Genomic DNA, 15534 nt, shown 5'->3' on the forward strand with positions numbered 1-15534 from the left:
TTTGTACTGTTCAGACTGAAGCTTTCCACGGAAAACCACTATAGTGGCGTACCGTTCAAACTGACGCTTTCCACGGAAGCCACTATAGTGGTTTGTACTGTTCAGACTGAAGCTTTCCACGGAAGCCATTATAGTGGCGTACCGTTCAAACTGACGCTTTCCACGGAAAACCACTATAGTGGTTTGTACTGTTCAGACTGAAGCTTTCCACGGAAAACCACTATAGTGGCGTGCCGTTCAAACTGACGCTTTCCACGGAAAACCACTATAGTGGTTTGTACTGTTCAGACTGAAGCTTTCCACGGAAAACCACTATAGTGGCGTGCCGTTCAGACTGACGATTTCCACGGAAAACCACTATAGTGGTTTGTACTGTTCAGACTGAAGCTTTCCACGGAAAACCACTATAGTGGCGTGCCGTTCGAACCAATGCTTTCCACGGAAAACCACTATAGTGGCGTACCGTTCAAACTGACGCTTTCCACGGAAAACCACTATAGTGGCGTACAGTGCTCAAGAGGTTAAACTCAGCAGACCTAACCTTGACAATTAATTTCCCAGCAGACCTAACCTTGAAAATTAATTTCCCAGCAGACCTACCCCAGTGGACCTAACCTTAGCAAACCCATACCCAATGAACCTAACCATGAGAAACCAAGCCTGTGCGACCCATACATGTATAAATAAAATTTTGAAACAAAAATTTAAGATGTAATGAAAATATAGCAACAGCTGAGCTCGAAAGTATTCCTAGGCCAATGGTGGGCCAGGAACCGACTCGGTCGCCTCGAATTCCACCGCATAAAAATCCCGAAAAAATCAAAAACAATTTCGACCATGTCGCAAGTTAAACCACTGTGCGCCGGTTCGACGTTCTCGTCACGTGGTCAGCGCGTCACGCAGAAGCAGAGAGGAGCCCGGTCGGGCAGCGTCGACGGTACGCGAGCGCGCACGTGTCAGGTTCGTGTGCGAGAACGTATATCCCGTAGAGACAGAAGAGAGAGTGTAGAAGAAGAGGTCGTACAGCGCGGCAGCTACATTGAAAAAAGAAAGCCTGCACAATCTATCCCTCCTTCTCTTCCACACGACGACAACCAACTCCGTCATGCTCTCTCTCGGCTCGACGCCGCAGATCGATTCCCCTCTTCCTCGCTCAAGCATCCCCTCTCTCGCACTTTCCCCCACCGTACCCAACCTCCCACACGCGCGCGCAACACATACGCGCAGAGAAACATATCCACACACAGTCTCTCTCGCAGCCTTTCCCTTTCTTCGAACAGCTAACACACACACACACACATACATACGCAAACCTAGCCAGGCGATCGGAGCGCACAGCATGTGCCGCGGAGAGGGCTACTCACCCGTTCATCCTGATGGTAGATCTCCACGTTGACGGCTGTCCCCTAGCAGTTCGGATAAGCGAACTCTCCCGCGTTCCACGGTTCCCGGCACGCGAACTCCCGCGCGTTTCACGTTCCACGGCCCCGAGCGAGGCCACCGTATATACGCGACCTCAGCGACGACACGAGGACGCACCGAAAACAACAGGTTGCATGTGACACAGCGGCGGCGGCACAAATATGGCGGCCGGAAAAATCGAGACGGCTAACACACCCGGCGACCGACCGTCAGAGCCCGCGGCGGTCCAAAACGGCCCGGATTACCGAGAAGGTCGCCTTGTCCCCACTTGGCCGGCTACTCGCGTCCCTCGAGACCCTGTCTTTGTCCCTCCTCGCAGGGGGAACCCTCTTTTCACACAGTCTCTGTTTTCCAGTGTCCCTCCCGCTAACGCTGTCTCGCTGTCTCGCTCTCACTACGCTGTCTCTGCCTCGCTCTGCCACGCTATGCCTCGCTCTCTCTCTCTCTCTGTCACCGTGACTGGCAGCCTCCCGCAGGGCTACCCTTTCCGGTTTTGTTTTCTCGAGAGGTTCGAACCGAAGCCGGATCCCGTGCGGTGTTCGAGGAAGACGCCGCACCCGAGGACTGCACTCTCTCTCTCAGTGCCGTCACCGCCTCGATCGACGTAAACGTTCGAAACGATGCGGACTGCGGGCGGTCACACACGCGATCCTACCCTCGACCTGGCGCGACACGTACGCTGACCACCGAGGAGCCCAACGAAAACCCGTGACCACCGTGACCAGAGATCCCGGAGACAGAAACAGTGCACGCCTCGGAATCACGGGTCATGCACACCGATATCTATCTCTCTAGCACGCACGCACGCCGTATCGTCGTCACCAGCGACAGAAGACACGCGCTGCCACTTTTGGCCCGTGGAATTTCGCGAGATAGATATTGCACCGTGCCGACGCGCTCCGCCTCGGGCTGCCTGGCGCCATCTTGCGGCCACGCTGCGAAGACTGTCTGTCCTCCAGATTCAATCTACCTAACGTCTCGCACGGTTTTTCTTTTTTCCATCTTTACGCGGCGATTAGAAATTCTTTCGAGTTAGCAATGATACACAAGAAGAAAATGTATGTCTATTGCGTTCACGACGACAGGGATAGAATTTTGTTTCGATTCCGAGGAAATTAATCGGTAGACTGCGGATTTTAAGGATTCTCGACAGAAATAAAACGGGAACAATTTGGGACAGTAGAACGATTGAAAGAATTCAAGAATGCCGATTTTCAATTGTATCATTAGCGTATATATACGCCCAATTTTCCTGGTCACCGAAGCCGTATATGTACGCTCAATTTATTTTTTCTTATAATGCTGAAACATGAAGTTCTTCTTTTACTTGTAGTCATTCTTGTACTTAAATATAATAAAAAAAGAAGTTTGGTGATAAAGGCCTTCTTTTCATATTTCCTCATGACGCAAATGGGTTAAAACTGTTCGTGAGGAGGAGAAATTTTTACTTGGCTCCTGTGGATTGCAATTCGTGCATAGAAATATTATTTATTAACTGTTTTTATGCCCGCAATTTTTGCGGGTTTTGTAGGAGGGGTTGTTCATCTGCTACAGATGAACTGATTGATTTGTGACCATTAGGAGATAGGGGATGAGTCATTACGAGGGTCTGTATGTGTGCAGGTGTCTGCATTATCGTGGGAGGAAGCAGTTGTTGGTACAGTTGGTCACGACAACAAAATGGTTGGGTACCAACAGCCCTGTGCCAGGGAAGCACTTCTTGATCCACACATTCTGTGTGATTAATTGCCAATGCCAGGAGTTCACTATTGCCTCGGAGCAACGTAATAAATTAGCTGAAGACTTAAATTAGGGACATAACAATATTCACAGAATGATCAAGACAAAGCATTTTCTTTGGGGGGAATATTTTATAATTTAGATAGTATGCCCTCAAATTTTATACAATAGTATCAATTCCATCCTATAACTCTCCTATTCTCCTCAAAAATAGTCTCACGAGAGATTTTCATTTTACACTTCGGTTCAACTTAATGTTTTTTGGTTCACATATTCTGGGACATGTATAAAACAGTCCCAGGGAAATAATAAAATTGATTATATTTGAGGGAGGAAGTGGACGAATTTTTATTCCAGGATTGTAAGAAGGTGAACAGACGATGGAGTTTCAAGAGGCTTCGATTGGGACTGGTTTCATCAGCCAGACAGTGAAATGGAAGATGAGATGAACCATGCGACTCGTCCGTCCTTGAACCTCCGCTTCCTCATAAGCTCCTAGTCCGTTGAACGTTTCTGTTTCTTTCAGAGCCACTGAAGCGGCAAATCTTCCTTCCTCTGGAAACCAGCGAACTGCAGAAACCATTGAAGGGTCCTCTTGCTGCGTTCCTAATCCTCCTGGAATCGTCTTCAGCGGCTAACTCGTGAACCATTTCTCCAACATGTCGACTGTAACGCTCATGCGAATCAATAAAATACAAATCTTCGAAAACTATTCAATCATTATTAACCCTTACACTTTCCTCGGAACGAAAATCCAACCACCATCTTCTGTTTCGGATACTGTGAAATTTGTTCTCTCCTTCCGTTTCCGCTTTCTCCCTGTTCCCCTTCTATGAGATGCACTTTTCCCAATTCTGAATTACAAATGATAAATCGTGGCGATTTAAAGTGTATAGCAAAAATGGGTGAAATATTATAGTGGCAATTCTTATTTTTTGGAGCATTTGATAACACTTGGTGATCTTGTTTAGGCGTTGAAGTCACGCATTTTTCAAGTCGCTGTTGTATTGTATGACTAGGATTTTTAAAGTGAAAGCGACGCCTGTTTCTTGCAACGGGCACAGACAATTTTTGTCTCGCATAAAGGCCTGCAGCGTGGGGCAGTCCCTTGTTTAAAAATTCGAGGGCCAGGCGATTTTCGAGGAAAGTCGGAAGGAGGAACACGAAGGGATGAGTCGACTGCGCCCGTCTCCATGTTACCCTGGTCAAAGATGTTTCGTATTACACGTGGCTGTAAGCCAGAGAACCACCCTGGATAGCATCGAGCCCGCAGCAACAAAGGGGGGGCCTCTGTTTCGGGGAAATGCACGGGAACGGGACGCCTCGTTCATAATTTTATGCTGTACTCATGTAAAATTAGCATATTAATAAGAAAGACGGCGACAGCGGTCAGGATAGCAGGATGAACTCGCAGGAGGATCCTCTGCTCCTCCTACCACCTCCAAGGATCCTTCCCTTGCTCCTCGGCTCTGCTGCGACCCTATTCGCCGAGTCTCCGCATTTAGAACTCAATGGAGCGAATCTAATTGCAGTTATTACGATAATGCTCGGCCTGGACACCCTCGAACGATGCGCGCAATGTGCGGGCAAAATTAATGACCGCTGCGCGAGACCTGTAATTTTTCAAAAATAGAAGCACCGTGCGAAATGTGATCAGATATTCTTTTGGAAATCTGTCGGTTTATGCGACCGACTATGAGTCAATATTAGACGCGAAGAATGATTCTTTGTATTCACGGCTAATTAATAGTTCATTTCGAATATGTACAGTTAGAGAGGAGCTTGTGGAAGACATTGTGGCTCCATCTAGGGAGATCACGTGATACAAGTTGGCAGAGATTGTTGGTGCAGGAGGTATAGACGATGTGTAAAAATAAATACGGTACTTGATGTAATTTTGAGCGTAGCAACATTTTGAGAGGCTCGGGAGATACGCATGATCACAGACGAGGTGCAGGAGTAGACACTGTATCGGGTTTCGTGTCTCGCGATCTGAAATACCGACATCGTTAACGACTCGATTCCTTACGCCCTCTGCGCTGACGAACGATAAATGTTGGAACTAGATCCACGAGAACCTTGGACCATATACCTATACTAAATGATGAAGATGTGACTAATGAATGTCGTACACAGGTACGGCCTGTCTACCGGCCTAAACCAACCAGAGAAAATTCAAGTATTCGACAAAGGCAACATGAAGAACCCAAATCGAGCTTAAAGCTTATTGAAATGTGGACACAATGACTTATAGGCGCTTCAAGTACCTCGGGTACTCGGAGGGACCCTCGATCGGAGGAATGCCAACTATAAGCAAAAAATATCAATTTTAGAATCGGAACCTTTTAAAGTTCAGAAGTAAATTTCGATGAGAAATAAACAAAAAAATTCACGATGTTCATTGAATGAGGTAATCCGTAACCCGAAGGTAATCCGAAACAAAAACTGAGTGTTTCGGTTAATAATTGAAAGGAGCTTGCCGAGAAGGTGAAGGAGGGCCAAGGGTAAACAAGGGAAGCATTGAAGGCCACTTGGCCCGTCTCGAGCTAGCATAAAGTAAATTCAGACACAATTCGATTAAGTACACAAGTTTTTATAATCAGTATGTCTTAAATTCTATTTCACAATGTTCTCGGAAATTATAAATGAGCAGCTATTAGCTCGATATTATTCTCTATTTGTAAGACACTTGAAGTTGTTACAAATAGAGAATAATACCGATTGCCCGGGTCTCACCACGAGGAGGTTGCTGCACAAGAGACCCGAAAGGAAGCCAGAACGAATTCTATACGCTTCCTTCTGACTCCCTTTCTTACAACGTCGCTTTCGAGTCTTACAAACTAAATTTCGCAGCGTATGTCGAGTAATTATTGCGGAGCAAAAGGTGTGAATCGGAGAAGAAGTCTCCGATCCACGAGGGATCAAGAACGAATCAGGCAGAAGGCTCTGATTCTTTCAATGAGAGAAACAAAACCGAACCAGAGCAGAAGGCTCTGGTTCGAGGGTGACGCGACGCGTACAATGCTTGCAGCCCAACTCCAGCCAGTACCGATACCCGACGTGTCCACACGAAGAACGATGGCCGAGAGAAGCGTTCAAACGATACCCATTTCCCCCACCCACCTGTCGCCAGGCAACGACTAGCGTTGAGGCGACTCGGGTGGACTTACGGCAGAGAGGATTTTACACGAGTGAACAGGTCTCTCGTACATCCCTCTCAATGTTTCTTCGCCGAGTACCGGTACCAACCGGTCTGGTACATACAAGCAAGGCCGACACAGCCTAAGGCTGTGTCGGAGTCAAAAATCGAACCGAGCAAAGTGAAATTATGGCAATCATTACTCGACATTATTACAACGACGATGAACAAATCTTAAAAACTAACGTACGCATGCAAGTCGAGCAATTATTGTGGACAAAAGAAGGAAACTGAATCAGGCAAGTCTCTGAACAATGCGAGACAAAATAAAAGCAAGCGAATTTAACAAAGTGAATCTAACACAATAATTGCTCGACAACTAATACTAACTTATAAATAATATGACGTCTTCGTACCACGTGTTGTCTTCGTTCGACCATAAAATTTCTCATCTGTTGTACTCGCTCTGAAACAGACTAATAATAATTAGGCAAGATACAACGGAGGAATCGAAGTAATAGAAGCCGACGAAATAAAGAACAAACGATGACCCCGTACACGAGTACGGCCTACCTAACACGCACAAGAGTGCGAAATCTAACCAGCTCACGAGAGCCAAACCTAACACCAGCTCACGAGAGCCAAGCTAACCCCGTACACGAGTACGGCCTACCTAACACGCACAACAGTGCGAAATCTAACCAGCTCACGAGAGCCAAAATAACCCCGTACACGAGTACGGCCTACCTAATATGCACAAGAGTGCGAATCTAACCGGCTCACGGGAGCCATAACAACCCCGTACACGAGTACGGCCTACCCGACACGAAACTAAGAGTAGATGAAGTCAGAACTTCCATCTACTGAGGTGGCGCTTCGGGGCGCCCCGGGTTCGCCAATACCCGTACTCACCCACAGCAGTGAGTCCCTGAGGGACCTCCGTTCGGAGGAATACCAATTTTAAATCAGATAGATAAATTTTAAAAGAGGAACTTTTGAAAGTTCAGGAGTAAATTTCAATTGGAAAGATGAACAGTTCCATTCGAAAATAAATCTAACGAGATAGGGACGCAACGACCTAAGGCTAGGGTCGCCCCGGGTTTGCCAATACCCGTACTCACCCACGGCCCCGACCGTGAGTGAGCCCCTCGAGGGACCTCCGTTCGGAGGAATACCAATTTAAAACCAAATATATAAATGTTATAATAGGAACTTTTGTAAGTTCAGGGGCAAATTTCAATTGGAAAGAATAACAATTCCAATCGAAAATAAATCTAACGAAATAGGGACGCAACGACCTAAGGTTAGGGTAGCCCCGGGTTTGCCAATACCCGTACTCACCCACGGCCCCGACCGTGAGTGAGCCCCTCGAGGGACCTCCGTTCGGAGGAATACCAATTTAAAACCAAATATATAAATTTTATAATAGGAACTTTTGTAAGTTCAGGGGCAAATTTCAATTGGAAAGAATAACAATTCCAATCGAAAATAAATCTAACGAAATAGGGACGCAACGACCTAAGGTTAGGGTAGCCCCGGGTTTGCCAATACCCGTACTCACCCACGGCCCCGACCGTGAGTGAGCCCCTCAAGGGACCTCCGTTCGGAGGAATACCAATTTTATGTCAAAAATGTAATATAATATAATTTCGAGAAGAGATAGTTTTAAAAAGTCCCGACGCAAATTCTAATTAGAAATACAGTAATAATAATTGACGGCGTTCGTTGAATGAATAGGCATTCGAAAACAGAAAGTGTATATTTGAATTGTTACTTACATAGAGCTGCTGAAGGTTGACCAAGGTGAGCGGAGAAAGCTTCCGAGAACCTCGCTGTTTCCAAGAAGCCCACCCCGAGCTAGCTTAAGGTGGACCAGGGAAGTATTAAATGACCGTTGGTCCACCCTAAGCTAGCTAAAGGTGGACCAAGGCTGACCAGTGATGTCCAGTGCAGCTCTGGAGGGTCCCTGGTCAACTCGAAGGCAGGCAAGAGTAGGCCAGGGAGGTCAGGGTAGGCCAGGGCAGCTCTGGAGAACCTCTGGTCAACCCCCAAGGTCCTTCGCCCTTGAGGTCCCGAAGCACTCCCGCTCCCTCCGGAGTGCGCCGCTCGACTGACTGACTGAGCGCGGCCGCCGAGATCAGGTGCGCGGTGCGCGGTGCGCAACTCCCCCACCCCAATTAATTTCGGTAGATCTCGATCGCCGTGATAGTAATTATTGATAAATTTGTTATTTCTGGCTGTTTAATGTTTATAACAATTTCTTTTGGTAACGATGTTAACAAGCACTCCCTTGGCCATCTTGCTATCTAATTTTTTAGCAAAAATAAGTAGTAGATCTCGAGATACAGAGTAACTTTTAAACCATGAATATTCGTACGCATTAATTTATCGAACGCAATTCACTGATAAATTTATTATATCTGGCTGTTTAATGTTTATAACAATTTCTTTTGGTAACGATGTTAACAAGCACTCCCTTGGTCATATTGCTATCTAATTTTTTAGCAAAAATAAGTAACAGAACTCGAGATACAGAGTAACTTTTAAACCATGAATATTCGTACGCATTAATTTATCGAACGCAATTCACTGATAAATTTATTATATCTGGCTGTTTAATGTTTATAACAATTTCTTTTGGTAACGATGTTAACAAGCACTCCCTTGGTCATATTGCTATCTAATTTTTTAGCAAAAATAAGTAACAGAACTCGAGATACAGAGTAACTTTTAAAACATGAATATTCGTACGCATTAATTTATCGAACGCAATTCGCTGATAAGTTTATTATTTCAGGCTGTTTAATGTTTATAACAATTTCTTTTGGTAACGATGTTAACAAGCACTCCCTTGGCCACCTTGCTATCTAATTTTTTAGCAAAAATAAGTAGTAGATCTCGAGATACAGAGTAACTTTTAAACCATGAATATTCGTACGCATTAATTTATCGAACGTAATTCGCTGATAAGTTTATTATTTCTGGCTGTTTAATGTTTATAACAATTTCTTTTGGTAACGATGTTAACAAGCACTCCCTTGGCCACCTTGTTATCTAATTTTTTAGCAAAAATAAGTAGTAGATCTCGAGATACAGAGTAACTTTTAAACCATGAATATTCATACGCATTAATTTATCGAACGCAATTCGCTGATAAGTTTATTATTTCTGGCTGTTTAATGTTTATAACAATTTCTTTTGATAACGATGTTAACAAGCACTCCCTTGACCATCATGGCATCTAATTTTTTAGCAAGAATTAGTAATAAAACTCGGAATACGTTGCTCTTTGAGCACCTAACAAAAGTGTAAATAATCTATCACCAATAACTACAAAACAAAAACAGCCTTGAACATTTACTTTCTGATACAAATTCCTTGAAGACAAATGTTTTTCTAACTATACAGAACATAGAGCCTTCAAAAGTGTTCTTCGTTATTAAATGATTTACAGTACTCTGTAATAAATAAATTGCTATTATTTTTAAAAATATAGAAAGCATTATATTTTCTAAAATTATACAAGAGACTGATGCTCTCGTATACTTTCAATATAAAAGCCAGCGTTCAGATCTGCGACGCTTTGCAATTAGAATAGACATTCAATTTTCCTAATACTCTAAACAAAAGAAATTTTTTAACGCTAAAGGAGCACAATCGCAGAAAAAGGAAGATCCCTTCGCACAAAAGGAAAGCAGCCTCCAACTTGATTTCGGCGCTGAACTCTGAGTCCGCCATAGTCTCCTGTTCGCAGGGATATCACTTTTCATTTTTTTCATATCTCCACGTCGATTTTCGGCGTTTCTGGGTCACGTATCTGTTCCGAACACCTCTCCACCTCCCGTTCCTCCAATAAACAATAAACTGCCCGACAACAACCCATCAACAATCCCACGAACACTAGACTAGCCTTCATCCGAAATTACTCGCTAATCACAAGTTTCGTACGAAAACACTTAAACAAAGAACGTCTCGACATCCACGGACATTTCCAAAATTACTAAAATTCATTCCCTTTTAGTTTACTCAAAGAAACGCCCGAGGAAATATTGCTGGCGTGTCATTGAAAGATTTCCGACTAAAATGACCATTGTCATTGACACAGTGGATAATGTTTTCATACGCGCATAATAGCTTGTACTTCTTTTGAATTTAATTTCCTATGTGTATTAATAGACTGTGTAGTAATTATAGGGGAAGGTTGATTGAAATGAAATGAGGCACTCGTTCTCGAAACGTTTAGGAATATTTTATTCGTGTGTTTTGTTTGTTGTGCTATCCGACTGGGCTAATGAAGGATCCTTCGCGGAATGCTGCGTTCCTGGTACCGAACGTATCGTGATTTACTCTTGGCACTGGCTTTTCTCCCTTTCTTTTCCTCGTCCGTGAGCCTCCTACACGAAACAGACACGGGGCTGCGCGGCACACGAGACAACAGCTCGCGAATTATGCGATCCTGGTTCCAGATGTATCGAGAACGATTCGACCTTCTCCATTTTGATGCCTGTAAACTCACCAATGGCTTCTCTCTAGCACGTTGTAACACCCCGACTCTCCAATTCCATTAAATTATTCGCTCGAAGAAGTCGCCATTCACCCGACAAAAACTCTGAACGAACAATTTCTAAACAGTCCCCCTCTTCAACAATTTCTAAACAGTCTGCATGTAAATTTTAGAATTACATGTTGTAACATCGAGTTCACAATTATATAAAAATCGTTTCCGATGAAATAATCGGTGGCCCTCGCGTATCTAATGAATAAATACGTAACGAATCGAAACGGGGTACGGTACGTATTCTAAATTACGTAAACGATGCAGGAATAGATTTGTAAGCTGGAAAATTGCAGGATTCATTTTTTCTTTTTTTTTTTCTTGTCTCTTTTTGCGGTGGAACGTTGTTAAATAACGCCGACCCAGCCGGATTTTGCTAACGAGGAAGTGTAAAATGTTTAATGGAACGTGACTGTGAAAGCCTCGAGAAGGGTACCGCGTGAACAGAAGCGCATTTGATGCCATATTACATGCGCAGTGTAAACAACTCCGTTACATCGGCCGAGCAGGAGAATAAAGCGGCCGAGGAGGTGAACATGGCGGGAAACGTGGCCAACCAGAGGCACATATTGGCGCGAAGCAAGTGCATCATTCTTATTTATCGGTTGCAAAACGGCCGCGCAATTGTTTCGCCGGAACATCGTCTCCAAATCCCGCGCACCTCGTCATAACGTTATTTAAAAAAAAATGTGTCACTATTTTTAAAAAAATAATCATCGAATTTATCGAGCTGTGAATCAACACCCACTGAAAATTGACCACTTATCCTTTTATTATTCCTTTTATTTTATTTTACCACTTATCCTGAAATTTAGTCACGAAATTAATTGTTTCGTGAGCTATTTTTAAAAAAATAATCATCGGACTTATCGAGCTATGAATCAACACCCGCTGAAAATTATCAGTTGTCCTCCTCCATTTTCGAAATTTAGTCACGAAATTAATTGTTTCGTCAGCTATTTTTTAAAAAATGATCATCGGATTTATCGAGCTGTGAATCAACACCCACTGAAAATTTACCACTTATCCTCCATTTTTGAAATCTAGTCACGAAATTAATCGTGAGCTCCAAATTCAAAATAAATTTCTTCTAATTTCTCGAACTTTGAAAAAATAAAATAGGAAGGTATGGTGTTAAAGCTTCCCCTTCCTCTTAAATTAATTACTTAGGGTCGCATTTGCACGAGTCAATACGGCAACGTCGTGATTTATAATTTGTCATGCAATTTGTATGCTTTGGACAACAACTAATTCTGGATCAATTCATATGTTTGGATCACTGATTGTATTGAATCTTGTGCGCGATGATTTTTGAATCATTTTCTGAGGTACGATGCTTGAGACGTTTCCGGTGTTTCGTGGAGGCGGTCGGATAGAGGAATTCATATCTCTCATATATCGCAAGATAGGGAAGTAGAACGTTCAGGAGCATCGAGTTATGGCGAAGCATACATATTTTCATGGAGTGCAGCATCTCACCATGGCAACACCCTAGCCGCCATCATGAGCTGCTACACCGTGTAATTAGGAGATAACGTCGCATAAAGCGAATCATAATACGAAAGGAATCAGGGGGAAACAAATAATCGAATAAAAATTAAATATACTGATCATTAACATCTGTCCAGAATTAATTAGACTCTATCGTGACAATCGTGGTCATATTTATAATAAAATACAAAATAGTAATTTTTGTTTTCTATTTACACTTGTCTGTTTCTCGTACCACCACGAAGCATACACATCGGGGAATCTAATATTCACCTCGCAACTGCGGATGAAATCCTGTTCAAAATGCGTAGGTGTATCTTGTTGAGGGAGAAGCGTGAGCGACCATCTGAATCCCAGAACTATAGCTCCTAGTTTTGGATGCGGACATAAATAATTAAAATACTAAATCAATTGGGTGAAATAAATTTCCTAGGAGGGACGTCCTAGAAACCTATTGTTAGGTTTCAGCCTAATTTGTTGGGTTCAAACTTTTTGTCACAGCCCTGCATACTATGCCAAAGACTCCTTCATGACAACAGTGCCCTTCAAACCACCGTAGCGGTCACAGAAATTAATTTCCTACACTTGTAACAGGGACAAAGCTATTGGGTACCTATCACCAGGTTTGATCTCAATTCTCTAGGTCCCAAAATTTTCCAAAGGGCCCCAAATTTTTGTCCAAGTCCCGCACAGTATGCTAAAGATGTCCTTCGTACGAGAAAGCCCTACCGGCCACCACCTGGCCGCAATAATTAATTTCCTGCACCTCTAATTGCGACAACGTTTTTGGGTACCTATCGCTAGGTTTGACCCAACTTTGCTGGGTCCTTTGACATTTCCCACGGACCCCAATTTTTCCTCAGGTCCTGGGCACTGGCCAAAGGTTCCTGTCGAGCAAGACGGGCCTGTGGACCACGGATGACCGCGTGAAGCCGCTATAGCAATCGCCACGTCACCAGACGCACGTCGCCAAGACCATGGGTGATCCCTAGCAAAAACCCGTTCCTCCCACTGAAGGAAGAGGTTGGTGGGACGAGGTTGTTCGGCTGGTGGTCTGCCCTTTCGGGAACCGTGGAGCGGTTGATTCAGAGGAGCGCGGGAAGCCGGAGGGAAGAGATTCCCAAGGCCAAACGAGCTCCATCCACCTGCTGCGTTCCTGCTGAAAATGCGTGGGCGCGGTCTCCCCGAGGGCTGGCCGAGGCCAGGGAAGGTCGCACCCTTTTTCGGCTGGCGTGTGTCTAGCCCTTTCGTCCAACCTCTCGCCCGACCATCTGTCCCCTACCAAAACCCGGGGCTGGAGCAACGCTCGACCGTTGTCCCCCCGAGCTCTCCCCGTCTTCCTCCGTTGCGAGATCCTTCGGAAACGACCCGTTTCCCCAAAGGGATTTCCGGCGCACGCGCCGATCATCGGTGCCCCCCGGGGTGGGGTGAGGGGACGGTTATTAGCAGAGGCTTCATTCGGATCAGTCCGGTCTCGGCTGACGCTTCTGGCAACCGTGGCAGGAACTCCTACCACCTCTACGACCCGTTGCCATGGTGCTACCTACGCCTCCGTGTGTGCGCGCCTGCCTGATACACCCACGCACGTTTCACCAGCAAAGCAGCGTCGAAAAGTTCGAGCGAAACCGATCCCATCACGCTCGAGGCAGACAGGGTGTCAAGAGGACACCGGGCAACTGTTCGTTTGACCCCCTGTCCCATATTCGGCGTAGCATATCAAAGGGTTGCCGAATTTCTTTGTTTCATTGATACTGGCCACGGAAGTCCTACAATATTTAATCTAGGTCATATGAATTCTTTGGCACATTTTTCCAGTGGTCTTATAATTTTTTCCTGAACCCCACAACCCTTTATCTAGGTCCTAGAGCGATCTTTTTCACCACTGGAAGGTTCTCCGAGATCTGGCAATTTTTTCTTGAACCACACAACCCTTTATCTAGGTCCTAAAGTACTTTTCTTGCCACTAGAATGGTCTCCTAGATCTGGAAATTTTTTCAGAGGTCTTATAATTTTTTCTTGAACCTCACAACCCTTTATCTAGGTCCTAGAGTGTCTTTTTTCACCACTAGAAGGTTCTGCGAGATCTGGCAATTTTTTCTTGAACCCCACAACCCTTTATCCAGGTCCTAGAGTGTCTTTTTTCACCACTAGAAGGTTCTCCGAGATCTGGCAATTTTCTTGCAGTGCTCAAAATTGTGTTTACAGGTCCTACAATGTTTTTCCAGGAACCTAGAGTATTGTCTGTGGTTCCTATAATCTTTTCAAGACCCTACAATTTTATCCGAGGCCCAGGTACCATTTCTGCCGGCCATTTGTAGCTTGTGGAGGTTTTCCGATATTTGTAACACATTTTACAATATTCGGTTGATAATTTCTTTTTAGGCTCGACAGGTTTCCTGAATTATAAAATTGCTGTCGCAAAATATACAATGTTCTATAGCTGATTTCTCCAAGCCCTCCACGAAACCTGACACCAAACGCGTGATTTAGTGACACTCGAAGAGAGAGGGAGCCCTAACAGGGTGTACCCTTAGGGTGCCGGACATCTGTGGGAGTAAATAACGATTTGCACACATTCCGAGCACCACACCCTCCGCTCTCGCTCAAAATCGACACCAGGTGATACCTACCAACTCGGTAGAAAACCCCATAGTCCGGTATGGGTCCTACAATTCCTTTCCAAGGACCTAGAATACGTTCTACAGAGCCCACATATTTTTCAAGGGAGCTATGCGTGCCCTACGATTTTTTCCCGAGGCCCAGCGACTCTTTTCGAGCAGACTTTGCGCAGAGCACGTGGAATACGGTCTATCCACGGATTCCACGGCCAAGTTCACGGGCGTCCACGTTCCCGTCTCTCCGTTACGTTCCTTGGACTTCCTGTGTTCCTGTTCAAAGAGCGGGGGCGGCTCCCGCGGAGGGCAGGCCGTCAAACATGCGGGGCGGAACCATGACATAAAGAGGCGGTGCGGAATCGCGAGCTCGCGTTGACGAACACGTCCTGATCTAAATTGAACTGATCCTGGCCCCGGATCAGGCAGGCTCTCCCGCCGTCTTCTCTCTTCGGCCGGCTGGCTTCGCGGACGGGTCGAGCCTGTTCACGGGACGAGAGCCTCGCTCTGCCAGAAGGTTGTTCTAAGGCGGAAACGCCCAGACGTTAGGTGTATCTGCGTGGCGTTGCCGATGT

General features: G+C 45.1%; 2 protein-coding genes across 6 annotated transcripts in view; one reads left to right on the forward strand and one right to left on the reverse strand.

Moving 5' to 3' along the window:
* Heph (polypyrimidine tract-binding protein 1 heph) overlaps positions 1–1770 on the reverse strand; it is a 427542-nt gene extending 425772 nt beyond the window's left edge. For all 5 annotated transcript variants that reach the window (XM_076796830.1, XM_076796827.1, XM_076796824.1 and 2 more), the window contains exon 1: positions 1365–1770. Coding sequence is in view for 1 of the 5 variants with exons in the window: in XM_076796826.1 (XP_076652941.1) it covers positions 1365–1372 (8 nt within the window). In the remaining 4 variants the exon portion in view is untranslated. The remainder of the gene's footprint in view (positions 1–1364) is intronic.
* Positions 1771–8087: 6317 nt separating this feature from the next.
* LOC143359218 (uncharacterized) overlaps positions 8088–15534 on the forward strand; it is a 79025-nt gene continuing 71578 nt past the window's right edge. Inside the window, exon 1 of the mRNA XM_076796999.1 lies at positions 8088–8104. The gene's annotated coding sequence lies outside the window, so the exon portion shown is untranslated. The remainder of the gene's footprint in view (positions 8105–15534) is intronic.

This window comes from Halictus rubicundus, chromosome 11 (assembly GCF_050948215.1).
Source record: "Halictus rubicundus isolate RS-2024b chromosome 11, iyHalRubi1_principal, whole genome shotgun sequence".
Classification (NCBI taxonomy): Eukaryota; Metazoa; Arthropoda; class Insecta; order Hymenoptera; family Halictidae; genus Halictus; species Halictus rubicundus.